This window comes from Poecilia mexicana, unplaced genomic scaffold, assembly GCF_051168715.1.
Source record: "Poecilia mexicana isolate PSO_F unplaced genomic scaffold, ASM5116871v1 scaffold_15, whole genome shotgun sequence".
In the NCBI taxonomy this organism is placed as follows: Eukaryota; Metazoa; Chordata; class Actinopteri; order Cyprinodontiformes; family Poeciliidae; genus Poecilia; species Poecilia mexicana.
Genome location: NW_028263384.1, coordinates 20,823,612 through 20,839,069, shown reverse-complemented (window position 1 = coordinate 20,839,069; position 15,458 = coordinate 20,823,612). Strand labels below are relative to the sequence as shown.

The following is a 15,458-nucleotide window of genomic DNA, read 5'->3' as shown; positions in this document are numbered from 1 at the left end:
CACATACACATCCATGTCTTTTTGTAAACCCACTGAGCAAATAAAGTGAAAACAAAAATGAACAATTTTTGCTTGGGGAGCAAAATGGAATGTAGAAGAGATTTAATGGAATGAATGTTTAATATAGAAACTGTCATTCAAAAGAAAAATTAGTCCAGATAGCAGTCAAATGTCCAAGCTAATTGAGTAAAATGTTAAGTTACACAGTGAAAAGAAGCCTAGATTTCCCTTTCTTTCTTTCTTTCTTTCTTTCTTTCTTTCTTTCTTTCTTTCTTTCTTTCTTTCTTTCTTTCTTTCTTTCTTTCTTTCTTTCTTTCTTTCTTTCTTTCTTTCTTTCTCTAATACATTCAGAGGTTTTTGCCTTTATTTTAGTTTTTTTTTAATATATTTTTTGTCAACATAACTCTTCTTAAAATGCACATTGCTTTATCAGTCTGGTGCTTCTAAAATTTCAGCTATTTAAGTAATGGGTGATGAAAACCTTAAATTTTGAATTTTGAAAATTGTTCCTGCAGAATGGAAGTTTGTAATGATGATACTCCGATGATGTCATATGTCATAGTGATGTCACAAAGTCTTCTTCTGTGACATCTCAGTTCTGAGCCACTTGAATAAACGGAATTTCACTGCACTTCATTCTACTTTGGATCGTGGTGATCTGCACACACTGTACTGGGACCAGTCTGTGAGCTGAGTTTCTTGGATTGATTATATTAGACATTTCTGGATTTAACTTAGACCTGCTTTTTGTGTCAAGAACCTTGAGATATACGTCATTGTGAAATAGTTTCACCCTTACTGAGAAGGAAAATGGAAAGAGCTATTGGAATCCTGCCATCATTTTGTTGGCAAACAGTCCAGAAAATCTCACAAGCACATAATATGGTAGCAGAAAATACCAGAAGAGGTTTAAATCGCTTGCGACCAAATCTTAAAACTTTACAGGAAACACGTGCTGCACAAAGAGAAAAGAAAGAAGCACAGATACAAGAAAAGGAGCGGCAACTTGAGCAGATTGCTGCTGAAGAAAGGCAGTTAAAAGAAAAGGAAAGAAATGCCTTTCTCGAACAGAGCAGTTACAAGATTCTGCTGCGAGACAAAGACGTGGAAAATTTTAACAGAATACTCAATGATCAAAGGATGAACAAACAAAACAAGTTGTTGGCCGCAAATCAGAGAGAGAAGCACATAGCTGCACAAATACTTGCAAAAGACAATGGGGAGATGAAGCCTTGGTACCACAGTGTTGAAGAACGCATTATGAATGAAGATTGTAATCGGAAGAAGAACCTACAGGCTGATGTCGAATTTTTTAATGAGATGGTACGCAAAAAGAAGCAACTTGCGGGAGAGCGACTAGAACTTGAAAAAGAAGATAAAAGGAGAGTTATGCTCGAAGATGCATACATAAACCAAAAGGATAAGGAGGAAATGGAGAAAAAAAAGGAAGAGAAAAGGAAATTTATCCACCAAAATGTTACAAAGCCCAAACTCTCTAAAACTGAGAAGCTGGCTAGAGCTAGCAAGGAGCAGCACTTCAAAGAAGTGGACACTTTTTTCAGCAAAGCTAAAGCTGCAAAGGCTGACAAATTAAAGAGGTATCAGATGAAGATACAAACTGCATACGACCATCTGATGAAGATAGGAAATGAGGAAGCCTCCAAATTTGCTTCATCAGAGAAAGAAATGACCAAAGTCATTGGACTACGGAGGATCAAAGAAAAACAGCAAGAGGAGGAAAAAAATGAGAAACGGGCTGCAGTGCAAAAATCAATTCTGGAAGCAAATTCTGAGAAAGTAAGAGAGAAATTGGAGGCAAAGCAGATAGAGAAGGAGAAGAGCAAAAAGAGGTTGGGTGATTTGATGGAGGCAGACAGGTTGCATGCAGCTGAAATAGAACAAAAGAAGCAACAAAAACAACAAGACCTTCTCGAATATTCCAATTTCAACTCCGAAATGGCGGCAAATAAGCGTGCGTTACAGATGGAGAAGAGAAAAGGAGAGATTGAAGAACAGAAGAGGATTCTTCTGGACATTATGCCAGCCCCAGTTAAGCAGTACATAGAGTCTGAAATGCAGAAGGCTGAAGAGGAGGGACTGGATATGCCATACATAAAAAAGAAAATGTCAAAGACAAAGCCAGCTCGCTCAGAGAATGCCAAAACACAGTCCAAGGTTTTCGATCATTGTTCAGATCTGACACATATAAAATTGTCACAGGCAGAGATGCCTAAAAATAAATCTTATTTCCTGCCACCTTTACCTTCTCCCCCAAGAGTAGAGAAAACGACTTCCCTCGATTTACAAAAGCCTGTAAAAGTTCCACCAATTGCGCAACTTAAACTGGAGCAAAAAACTGAGACGTAGACTTGCTGTATTGTCATCACACAAAGACACTACAGTAAATTTAGCAACAAAATGTCACTGAGTACACAAAGAAAAATCTAAAAAATCAAACAAACAAACAAAAAACCCCATGACCGTAATCATAAATACATAGACATATGTACCAGTGCAGGTAAGAGAACATAAAAAAAGACCATTTTCCCAATACATCACATGCTGACTGCTCCATTTAAAACACACTTGATTCTTTTAAAAAGCCACAATACAACACTCTCACTATAGGCTTGCAGGAGTTCCTGGGTTTTCTGCGTGGAGTTTGCATGATCTCCACTGATGTGAGGATTCTCTCCGGGTGCTCCGGCGTCCCCTCACAGTCCAAAAGAACAACCTTTAATTGGTTACTTTACATTTCCCCACTCACAGGGACCTTGTCATGTTTTAACATAGGTATGGAAAATGAATGGATTTAAAAATCAACTTTTATAAGATTGGACAAAATAGAGGTCACAATCATTTAATTAGATATACAATGCTTTAAAAAACAAACAAAAAACAAAATCCACATCTTTAATTTAATAGACAAATTTTAAATATACATCAAGTTCTTTCTCCTCATGATGGAAAACAACTTTGAATTTGGTGCTCCCTTGCCTGGACGCAGATCACCGGGGCCCCACCCTGGAACCAGGCCTGGAGGTGGGGCACATTTTCGAGCTCCTGGTGGCCAGGCTTTTACCCATGGAGCCCAGCAGGGCACAGCCCGAAGAGGAGACATGGGTGAGGTGTTCCGGGCATTTAGGCAGCCCCGGGGAAGACCCAGGACACGCTGGAGGAACTATGTTTCTCGGCTGGCCTGGGAACGCCTTGGGGTTCCCTTGAAGGAGATGGAAGAAGTGGCTGGGGAGAGGGAAGTCTGGGCCTCCGTTCTGAAGCTGCTGCCCCTGCAACCCGACCCCAGATGAAGCGGAAGAAAATGGATGGATGGATGGATGGATGGATGGATGTATCACATTATAATGGGATCGTATCTCCTCATTATAATGAGATACTTGAGATACTATTATAATCATTGTAATGAGATGCTATAATGAGATATAGCATATTTCATTATAGCATCTCATAGAAGAATGTTATCTTATATAAATGCTGATATAGCATATTTTAGTAAAAGTAGCTATATCAGCATTTATATACACTGCTCAAAAAAATAAAGGGAACACTCAAATAACACATCCTAGATCTGAATGAATGAAATATTCTCATTGAATACTTTGTTCTGTACAAAGTTGAATGTGCTGACAACAAAATCACACAAAAATCATCAATGGAAATCAAATTTATTAACCAATGGAGGCCTGGATTTGGAGCCACACACAAAATTAAAGTGAAATGTTCCCTTTATTTTTTTGAGCAGTATATATTATCTTATATATAAATATATCTTTTATATAAGATATATTATATAAAATATAAGATATCTTATATAAGATATAATATCTTATAAGATATCTTATATAAGATATCTTATATAAGATATAATATCTTATAAGATATCTTATATAAGATATAAAATATCTTATATCTTTTACTATATATTTTACTAAAAGATGCTATATCAACATTTAACATTCTTCTATAATGAGATGATATAATGAAATACCATTATATCATTAGCTATTATAATGAGATGCAATTATATTGATCGTCTCATTATAATGCATTGAATACATTGAATATTGATTAATTGATTAAATGATTAAACTGATTAAATTTGATTAAATGAGGTTTTACTACATTATGAAACCTTTTTGAATCAGTTGCTCAGACTACATTATTCAAATATTCTATCTTTTGAGCAAGAATGCAATCTTCTCTTTAAATGCAATATTTGTCAAAACATCTTTTGTGTCAAAATTCAATAAAGTGAATAACAAAAGAGAAATACTTGTGGGAAGCTTTTGAGGTCACGCTGTCCCTAGATTAGGTTACTGGTTGGTTGTTTGTAAATATGCCTGCAAGAACGTTATTTCAAAACATTAAGAATAATTTTTCTGTGGATATACAATTTCTCCAAAATGTATCTCCAGTTTGCTACATATTTCTTCAGACACAAACTGCCCCAGATTTTCAATGAAGTGCAAACTTTTCTGAATCTCAGATAATAACTCATTCAAAGGATTTCATTTGCGCAAAAATGACAGGTCGATGCTTCAAAGAGGCATGCGCAATTTTATAATGCCGTACATTACTGTAAAAACAGTAACAGTTGCACATTTTGGATAACTCCTGGTTAGTTCAGGTGGCTCCGAACCCCCTTTGCGCCGCCAGGACGATGTGCTTTAACAGCAACAGGCGCAAATATCTCCATGCGCACTGAGGGATGAGTGGACAGCCCACCTTCTGGGTGTTCGGACGTTTCACAGACACCAGCAGCGATGCGGACGCCTCTCCCAGTATTCCTGCTCTTGTTAGTCTCGTTCTTTTATGAATGCACAAGTTTCAGTTGCCCGAGGATCTGCCGATGTTCCTCCGAGACGATCAGATGCAAGTTTACAGCAGAGGCGGGAAAGGACCAGCGGAACAAAAGACTGTAAGTACAGACTGTCATATGGAGTCAAAGTCGATAAAAACACGTCTATGTGCCCGCGTATAATACAATCATGTGATGTTAAGGCGCTGCATAATCATATAAAGCTACTTTCCAGATCAGTCCGCAGGTAATTACGCACAAAATGTTTAATTTTGAGCCAAACATCATTCACGTGGTTTGTTATCAGTTTTCAAAGAAATAATTTTAGTTGATTTTTTTTCTTTGTACAAAACTGGCAGAATAATGTGTGAACATTGCCATGTTTAGCAATGTGTTCTTGTGGAATCTTACGAATAAGATGCAAGGCTGTTCCTAATTTTGAAAAAACAAAACAAAACAAAAAAACATTATTATTTATTGTATTACACCTAATATTTGTCTGACATTTATACATTACATAGACTGCCATTGGCCATCATAATGAGCACACAGATGATATCTTACTGTGTAAACAATAGTCTAAACTTTGTTCTAGAAGACTTTATAGCAACTGTGCAGCTGCCTCCCACACATTGTTTATGTTCATAATAAGAACAATTTGGATTTAAATAACAGCTGAATAAAAACATATGCACAGACCTTCATGGTCGCTTCAATCAACAAAAAGAACCTCAATGTGTGTTGAACTTAATTACTTCTGAACATGTCAAGTTGGCCTCACAAGGTCATGCACATACAGCATCCTCTCATCCTATGTCTGAGCTCCCCCGACGAGCCTACCAGACTGTGATGAACCTTGAAGGTGGGGAGTCTTGACCCCTGCTTTTATAAATCACAGGACCTTGAATCTGAGCTGATAAGTGCCTGCACACCAAGGCTGGCAGTTTCGTGATTGGATCAGATGCCAAAAACACTCCTAAAGCACACACACACGCACGCACGCACGCACGCATGCACGCACGCACGCACACACACACACACACACATACAGAAACTTTTATATTTGGCTAATTAGTTGTTGCCGGGAGGGAATGATGAGACAAGAAACAAATTTGTAGAATGATAAAAGCAGAAATGGGATTCACAACATTGGATTTTCTAAGTCCACAGTGTCAGATTTAAAATAGCTCATTCAAATCAAAACTGTTTTATTTATCTCAACTGGAAATTAAATGTCACAACTCATATCCACAAAGCACCATTGTGCATGGAGATACTGTGGGCAGAGAGGCTCTTCAGTAGCAGTCAGTCTTACAACAAATCTGTAGGCACCTCTGACTGAAGATTGTTGCTGTATGACAGTCTTATGACTATCATGACATGCTAACAGCTCAATATCCGGGCAGCAGAGAAATATTCCACAGTAATATGTCCTGGATAACATCATCAGTTGTTGGCAAGCACTGCTAATCCACCTCAATTGCTTTTGCTGCTCCCCTTTAAATCATTTTCTGGTCATGTGGTTAGAAAATCGGGTGGCGATTAGAGTTTAAGATCCCACTGTTTCAAACTCTTCAGCTTCACATGTGAAGCTGAAGAGTTTGAAGCTGAAGTGTTTTTATTATTTGTGCAACGACTAATACACCTGGGAGCAAGATAAGTCCAATAGTGTGATGCTGCTCCCACCAAGCTGGACAGTAGTTACAGGGATTTTACATTTGAAAACCTCACTTCTCTCCACCAAACATTCTTCATGACATTGTAGTCAAATGCCTTGTCTGTGTCTTATGAGATTGAACAGTTCTTTTCTCCAGAGGAAATTTAGCTTGTCCTTTGTGCAACTGCAACTTTTAGATGTTGAGGTTGCAGCATGGGGTTCTTCCTTAGTCAGTACACTTTCAAGTACTGATTATGTCAAACTCACTTCTCTGCAGACAGCGAGATGATTTGTTCCAATTCCTGGAAAAAAAAAAAAAAAAAAAAAAAAATATATATATATATATATATATATATATACTGCTCAAAAAAATAAAGGGAACATTTCACTTTAATTTTGTGTGTGGCTCCAAATCCAGGCCTCCATTGGTTAATAAATTTGATTTCCATTGATGATTTTTGTGTGATTTTGTTGTCAGCACATTCAACTTTGTACAGAACAAAGTATTCAATGAGAATATTTCATTCATTCAGATCTAGGATGTGTTATTTGAGTGTTGCCTTTATTTTTTTGAGCAGTATATATATATATATATATATAAACTTCTTGCTTTTATATTTGATGAAAGTTATTTGCTCATGATAATTCTGATTAATTCTGGAAAAGCAAAAGTTTTATAGTACTATAAATAATTTAAATGGCAAAAATTTAGAAAAGGGTTCACGTCCTTTATGATTCTCTACATACCTATTACACTGAGTCAAAGCTGATCATTTTATGCTTTTATTTACTGAAATTATATTGACATTAAATCAAGGTGATTTGTTGGCTAAAGAGTCACTGTATCATAATCTAATGGCCATCTTCCATCTCTTGTAGGTTTCTTTATCACCTTTCTTTTAAAACTATATCAAGCCATTCTTTTGAGGATTTGAGAGGAGTTCAGAGGATGTATGTATCTGTCTTTTCTTTTAGTGCACCAACAATAATCAGACGAATTTAAAATGTGAACTGTATATTTTTGAAATTTAGTGGGAAAGTGCTGCATTGCTAATTATGCATCATGTTTTTAGCTTTAAATGTCTGCTTTTTTTTGTTTTAGAATAAGTTATCCTGCAGCTTTAGAGATCACGTTTAGTTGGCACTGAACAACTATGGCCACACTGAGTTAAACTAACATCTTAATCATGTTGTGTTTGTGTTATTTGCAGTGCGATTGCTCAAAGTGTAACCCTGGAAACCATTGAAGCGTTAGCATTTAGCAATCTTCTCAACCTCTCTGAGATGTAAGTCCTGTCTTTGTGATGCTGTGGGTGAATTTCAGTCCTGATCACCGCAGTGCACCTCAGCTGCTCTTCTTTTTCCTCATGACTGAACAGTTCAATTCAAAATGCAAGGAGTCTGATGCATATCAACAGAAGAGCCTTCAACAACCTACCAAATCTTCGCCTCTTGTAAGAGAACTTGAACTTAAATGCATAACTGTTCAGGTTTAAAATTAAACCTAAATAAGTAAGATTTCATTTACTTGTACATTGCGAAAGTACTCATCCATTTGACTTTAACATGTCACATTACAACCACAAACTTCAGTGTATTTTATTAGCAATTTAATTAACACAAATTAGTGCATCTTTGAGGTATAGACTGAAAAGTGTGCTTCAGTCCTTTAAAACCAAAACCAAAGTGGCAGCAGAATCATGATGTGGGGATGCATTTCTTCAAGAAAAATTGAGAAGCTGGTTGGAATTATAAACTTTTTGATTCTGGAAGAAAATGTGGGGCAGATATTTACAAACATGGCTTCCATTGGACCCAGATTCAGTCTCAGTTGGGCTGGAAACAACCCCACACTCCTCACATTCTCCTTTGCAGAAAATGTTGAAATCTGTGCATATTTACTAAAACTTAATAACAATACAAGTATCTCAAATAAAACCCACTTTGAGTTTCCTTGTGTATGAATAGTTTTGCAGAATGCACTACACATACTATGAAAAAGGCGACGTTACGAGACATTTTTTGATGTTTTGCTTCACACAAAAAGTCAAAAATTATTGCAGAAACATTATGTCTTCTTTATCATTGTAGGAGCATCTTAAACACCGGGATAACCCTCTTCCCTGATGTTACATCAATCACTTCTTTCAAATCAGACTTTATTCTGTAAGTCACAATAACATGAAAATCAAGCATAACAATGATTTGTTAACCTCATGCGAAATACAGAGCTACGTTCTGTTAGTGTCTGTAATGATACAGAATGTTCCAGTCTGAACTTTGCTTCTGTTGCAGGGAAATATGCGACAACATTCATCTGCTTGAAGTGCCTCCAAACGCTTTCACTGGAATGACTGAGGGTTATGCTACATTGTAAGTGTGCCTCTGCATTCATGATCACTTAATGAAAATCTTTTTTTTTCTAACATACACTGTTTATTACAGGAATCTCTACAACAATGGTATCAGAGGAATACACAATCATGCCTTCAATGGGACAAAGATAGATAAGCTGTATTCAATAGATTCCTACTTTTTATATATACTTTATATATATAAATATAAAGTATATATATATATATATATATATATATATATATATATATATATATATACTTTTTTTTAGGTATTTCTGCTCAGGCAGTAAGAAATGTGCTCACTGGTCCTTTACGCTGTCTTGTGTAGGGTGCTGAAGAATAATCGAAACCTTGAAATGATCCATAGAGATGCTTTTCAAGGAGCCACTGGTCCAGAGATCTTGTAAGTTATACTTTGTGTTTTTTAAAGGTGACTTATTATGCTTCCTGGAAGACGTTAGGATAGGTCTATGGGCTATACAAAGCAAGTTCATTACACTTTTTGCACAAAATCATTCTTAGATAATAAGATTTTATTCTGATCAGTTCCACCATTGTGAAGTCTCTTCACAATTAGCTACTGTAGGGTGTCTTGTCACTTTATATCCAAACAAGCTGCTGTTGGCCACACCCTCCCAACTCAATGTTTACAATCGCACTTGAAAATGGGCAATTATAGAACAGTATATCTTTGAAAAGCATAAGTTGAGTCTCCTGCACAACCCACAAGAATGCTGCAAGTAGTATCTGGATGGTAAATCGACAACAAAACACTTGTTTTTTCCAGCAGCCATGCAGCGGTAAAACCAGCTGACCAAAAGTGCTGCAGCTCCACTTGGGTTGCTTGGTAACGGGGAGTTACATTCTGGAGGTTTTCAAAAAACGTGTTTTTGTCTTTTTTAAAATGGTGAAGATGTTTTTTGAGGCAATAGAAATTCAAATCGAAGTACAAGAACATGCAAAATTTAAATTTTGGATAACAAGTCCCCTTTTACTCAGGTGGCATAAGAAGAGAAACATTATTCACACTCACTCTTCAGATAACAAACCTTTAACCAGTTTATCACTCGGCTGTTTTCTGAGTCATGACCCACATATCAAGTGCTGGTAGCAGGAGCTTGCTGACTGCTGCTGTGAACTTTTACAAGGCAGTTTCCTCGTGCAAAGGTTCAAAAATAAAAGGTTGCTCATGTGACACTCTTCTTGGTTAATTCACAGGGATGTTTCTGCAACAGCTCTCACAAGGTTACCTGCTCATGGACTGGAGTCGGTTCTGGTGTTGTTCGCTCAGTCAGCGTACAGTTTGAAAAGGTTGCCTCCTCTGAATGGAATGGGCAGCCTCCGAGAGGCCCATCTCACCTACAATAGCCACTGTTGTGCCCTTCTGAGCTGGAGCCCTCACAGGTGACCTACTCTGTGAATTGTGAAAGGATAAAGTTCCCTTCAAATGTATCCATACCCATTGTAGCTTTATGTAAGGAGCTGTTGTCCTAAAAAGTGGAAAACCTTTCTGTAAACTGGGCTGAATAGAAATCGAGCCCACACTTTTCAGATATTTCTAACATATAACAATGATGCGCTAACTTGTTAGAGTCTCTCGCATAAAATCTCATTAACATTTGTTGATACTTTTTTTGGTTTTAACAAAAAGAGTGGAACATTTCACTGAGTTGGAATACTTTTGCAAGAAATTGTAGAAATGTTTTCTTTCTTTTGTCCCCAATCGTGAAAATTGGCTGTTTAATAGTGGAAAGTTAGAATGCTCCATCCTCGTCTTCTTTCCCTCTATGATCACACACAGAAAAGGTCTAATTACGGAATGAGTACTTTAACAACAGCAGAATCAGACAACGTTTTAAGTTTAAGTTCAAGATTGAATCTGAATATATGGCACAAATCAGAAAATAAAACTTAAACAGGAAGAAAACAAGTGTGTTAGAAAGGAATGGGAACCATTTTTGAGATTCTGTTTTTCTTCACATTCCACCAAACAAACAACGTGTAAAGACTCAGAAGAGGAACACAGCCTTCCTACTTGTTCGGGTTGAAAGGTCTGCCATAAACTGCACCTGTCCAGTTTTGTGCTGAGAAGTCAGGAGAGCGAGCGATAGAAACTGGATTTTTTTTGTGTCTAAATTGTATTTGTATTATTTATTTGGAGGAAAGTGAATATAGATGTGAGCTCTCTTTTTTCTTCACTGTCTGTTTGCAGTGATGTTAGCTGATGATTCTTCCGCCAACATTTCTCATGTAAACTTCTTTAAAAATGTAAATACAAAAACTTTTTTAAGCTAGGTTTGTGGTTAGCACTTGAAGAAATCCCCAGAATTCAATGGTTTGAAGCTGTTTTGTTGTAAAAATGATCAAAACACTCCAAACTTGACCTGGCATATCTTTAGCTGATATCAAGAAGCTTTTGCAATATTATATGAGAGACCAAATGATCATCTGAGCTTACAGGATTTGTTGCCGTTGCAAAAAAAGAGAAAAAAAAATCAATCTCAAATCATCTTTTTTTCTGTTTTGCATATTTTTAAATTTGATGGATTTTTTTTACACTCTTAGTTCAAAACAAGAAATATGTAAAATGAGATTATAAATTTATTCTGGTTTTCTAGGGACTTCTCAGCTAATGCTCCGTGGGATAATTCTTCTACATCTTGTAAAGAAGGGAATCCATCAGCAAGGTAAGATATTTTTCTGCTCATGCTGAACTCATAGTTCATACCAGTTTCTATGTATTACCTTCCAAAAGTCATCAACTTTCTGAAAATTCAATTTAAGGAAATGGTTTGGATTCTTGCAAGGGATGTTCTGTGAAACTTAAAAGAAAAAACTCTGAGAAAAGGTTAGGTTCAGCTAACATTCCCTGAGCTTTTGTTAGGGATCTGCTTTTGTGGAGAGTTGAGCCTGACAATGTGATGAAATAGTAGTTAGTATTAATAGTTATTTTGCATAGTATATATTTCATTAAACGGGGGTCAAACATAGTGCTGTAAGGTATTTGCTATGGGTAGAGAAACTACAGTGGACTCCTGGTATTCCCTGAGGTTTGGGACCACAGCCACATGTAAATCACTGAAATACTTGAATAACTACCCCTCTGCGAATTTTAACCTTAATATGCGTTAATCTATAGAGTGTAAAGGGTGCCAGCACTACTGCAGAAGCTAATATTTACAGTCTTTCTTATTTCCACTCTGTGGGGTACAACCAATCAGCAAAAAGGAAATCAAATGGAGCTTCTTTGGACGCTTTGGAAACGACAAGTAGCATTGGAGATCGATATTTCAGCTTCCCAATCTGCATTTTTTGGGGGAAATATTTTTAGATACTATGCTATGTGAAAAAATGAATAATTTAGAGAAACATAGAGTCTAGAGTCTTTATTATCTGTGTCTTGTCTTTTTGCGTCTCTTACAGATTTCAGAGGGTTATCGGTGGCACAGGCGACACACCTCCACTTGGGGGCTGGTCGTTTTATTCTGAATCTGACCTGCAAGACACCACCTTTCAAGATGTGGATGACCTCTATTCTCAGTGGGTGGACTTCTGCCACTCAGTCATCTGCACGCCAGAAGAGGATGCCTTCAATCCCTGTGAGGACCTTTCTGGGTTCAGTTTTCTCAGAGTTGCTATTTGGTTCATCAATATACTCGCTATCACAGGCAACCTGATGGTGCTGCTGGTTTTCTTTATCAGCCGAAACAAGCTAACCGTGCCTCGCTTCCTCATGTGCCACCTGGCCTTTGCTGACCTCTGCATCGGTGTCTATCTTCTGGTGATCGCTACGGTAGACCTGAGGACTCGTGGTCATTACAGTCAACACGCCATCGAGTGGCAAACCGGGCCTGGCTGTAGCGCTGCAGGCTTCCTGTCTGTGTTTGGCGGCGAGCTGTCGGTCTACACGTTGTCCACCATCACTTTGGAGCGCTGGCACACCATCACCAATGCTCTGCATGTAAAGCGCCATCTGGTCTTGACAAAGGCTGCGGGTATAATGGCAGCGGGTTGGTTTCTGTGTCTGGGCATGGGGATGCTGCCGCTGGTTGGCATCAGCAGCTACACCAAAGTCAGCATGTGCTTACCCATGGACATAGAAACCCCCCTAGCGCAGACTTTCATCATCATCATCCTGCTCCTCAATGTGGGGGCCTTCATCGTCGTGTGCGTTTGCTATGTGCTTATTTACTTGGCTGTGAAGAACCCTGAGGTCCCTGAAAGAAGTTCGGACACCAGGATAGCAAAACGAATGGCTGTGCTCATCTTCACCGACTTCCTCTGCATGGCGCCCATCTGCTTCTTTGCTATTTCTGCCGCCTTTAAGTTTCCTCTCATCACCGTCACCAACTCCAAGATTCTGTTGGTCCTTTTCTTCCCCATCAACTCGTGCGCCAACCCCTTCCTGTATGCTATTTTCACCAAGGCCTTCAGAAAGGACGCCTACCAGCTCATGAACGCAATGGGATGCCGTAAAAGCAAGGCCAACATTTATCATTTGAAGGCCTGCTGCTCCGAAAATGCAATGAATAGCAACTTGAGATCCAATAATAAAGAAGCACAGACTGGAGTGAACATGGCTCCCATATCACATCAGGATCTGCAACCTAAGGATGAGCAGGAGATAACCTGAAGACAGAAAGGGACAAAAATATTTGGACATGAAGGATCACTGGGGGTTGGTTGGGGAATGTTTAGTTTTTAATGGGATTCCTTACTTGTTGTCATAACTCTATATATGACGCTCCACTGTTAAAGACTTACCATTTTTATAGGTTACCATTTAAAACATGAATGTAATCCTCTGACACATGATACATTTCTTCTCTGTCAGATCAGAAACCATGCAAGTTTACAATGAAATACCAGCAGTTCATTATTTATGAACCTTCTCGTTTATCACATCTGCAATGCCTTGCAAAGGTATTTAAACCCCTCAGAGATTTTCTAAATTTGTCAGGATTTTATCTGATAAATGAACACAAAGAAGTAAATAACTGGGTTTTATAGTTTTACCAGTAAAAATCTCAAAAGTATAACTTGCATTTGTTTTCCGTCCCCCTCTACTTTCATACCGCTAAGTAAAATCCAGTGCACTGAGAAGTCAGCTAAGTGACAGAGTCCAGTAGCGTGGAAGTTAATGTCAGTATAAAGACACCTGTTGTGTGAAGGCTTCAGTTATTCATTTCAGAAAACTAAGCGAAAACTGACAGAGCTGGGGTAAGACTGGAGGAGCTGCAGAAATCCACAACAGATTTCCACAGAAAACGGGGGATTCACATGAGGAAGAATATCCTCTGATGATATGAGAACAAAACTGATCTTACTGTGAAGCATGGTGGTGGCAGCATCATTTTGTGGGGACAAAGTTAGGTGGTAACTAGTTACATTTACTTGAGTAACCTTTTGAAAAAACAAAAAAAACCTTTTCCAAGTACTATGTTGAACTATTACTTGAGAAATAGAACAATAGAGTAGCAGTATTATGAATTACTGCTACTCATGCCTGACTAAAATTTCTGGATACCCTACCAGTAATTTTGATTATTTTAATTAAAAATTCACCTGACATCAGCATCTGCAGTGTCTGTTAAAGTTCTGTAAGTTTTATATTGAAAATAAACTGATTTGGAAAAATGTTTATTTTGCCTGATTTTGTTGTTTTGTAATTTTGTTATTTATATGCATTATTTTCATTCTGATCTTTGAAATACCAAAATTTCCACATGACTTTATATTTTGGTGATGTAACTTAAATATTAAATGATTGTTCTTTTGGTCAGCTACTCAGTACTTGAGTAGCCTTTTTACCAAATACGTTTTTACTCTTACTCGATTAATTTCTTGAATGACTGCTTTTTACTTTTACTTGAGTAAATATGTTGAAGTAGTGCTACTTTCACTTAAGTGCAGCTTTTAGGTACTTGGTTTTTTTTGACAAAAAGTTATTAGAGACGACGAGAAAGTAGACAAAACTTTATACAGAACAATCTTGAAAGAAAAGACTGATATCTGGGTGAAGGATCACCTTCCAGCAGAAAAACAACTATATACATCCAGCTGGAGATACAATGACACAATTTGAATCAAAGTATTCATGTGATAGAATGGCCTAGTCAAAGTCCACACCTAAAGTGGCGAGCTCAGGCAATCCCTGTGTAGTGTGACTCAGCTGAAGCCATTTTGAAAGTTTTGGGAGACACGTCTCTCAAAGTTTTGGAAGAGTTGCAGCTCTTGAACAAAATGTGATTCTCCAAATTGTTGACTCAGGAGAGCTAAATGCAAATGTGCCATGTCTAATAATAAGGTTTGTTTTAACGTGACAATAATTACGAAAATAAAAATTGATTTATGGGGGAAAATCACCACCTCTTCTTTCCAAAATTTGTTTTAGACGAAAATAATCACTTTTAGGGAAATACATTACATTTTCTTCTAAAAAATAAAGCTAACAATGCATTATTACTTCTTAAAATCTTAAATGACATTTAAATATTTGTAAAATGTGGTGTGTTTTGCTTTAGCTGTTCTTAAGACTGAAATACATTTAATGTCAGCAACTTGTAAGAATCTGATGAAAGTCCATAAAGTCTGACAACGACGGACATTTAAATGCGGGGAGATGGAA

At 37.4% G+C, this 15,458-nt stretch overlaps 1 protein-coding gene across 1 annotated transcript; it reads left to right on the top strand.

The window, feature by feature from the left end:
- The first annotated feature begins 4,725 nt into the window (after positions 1-4,725).
- lhcgr (luteinizing hormone/choriogonadotropin receptor) lies at positions 4,726-14,469 on the top strand. Its single transcript, XM_015010109.2, has 11 exons — positions 4,726-4,936; positions 7,353-7,424; positions 7,685-7,759; positions 7,853-7,927; positions 8,565-8,639; positions 8,769-8,846; positions 8,919-8,987; positions 9,159-9,233; positions 10,049-10,234; positions 11,449-11,517; positions 12,254-14,469. Exons 1-11 carry the CDS (start codon positions 4,782-4,784, stop codon positions 13,461-13,463), a joined length of 2,139 nt encoding a protein of 712 aa, XP_014865595.1. The 5' UTR covers positions 4,726-4,781; the 3' UTR covers positions 13,464-14,469.
- The last annotated feature ends 989 nt before the right edge of the window (positions 14,470-15,458 follow it).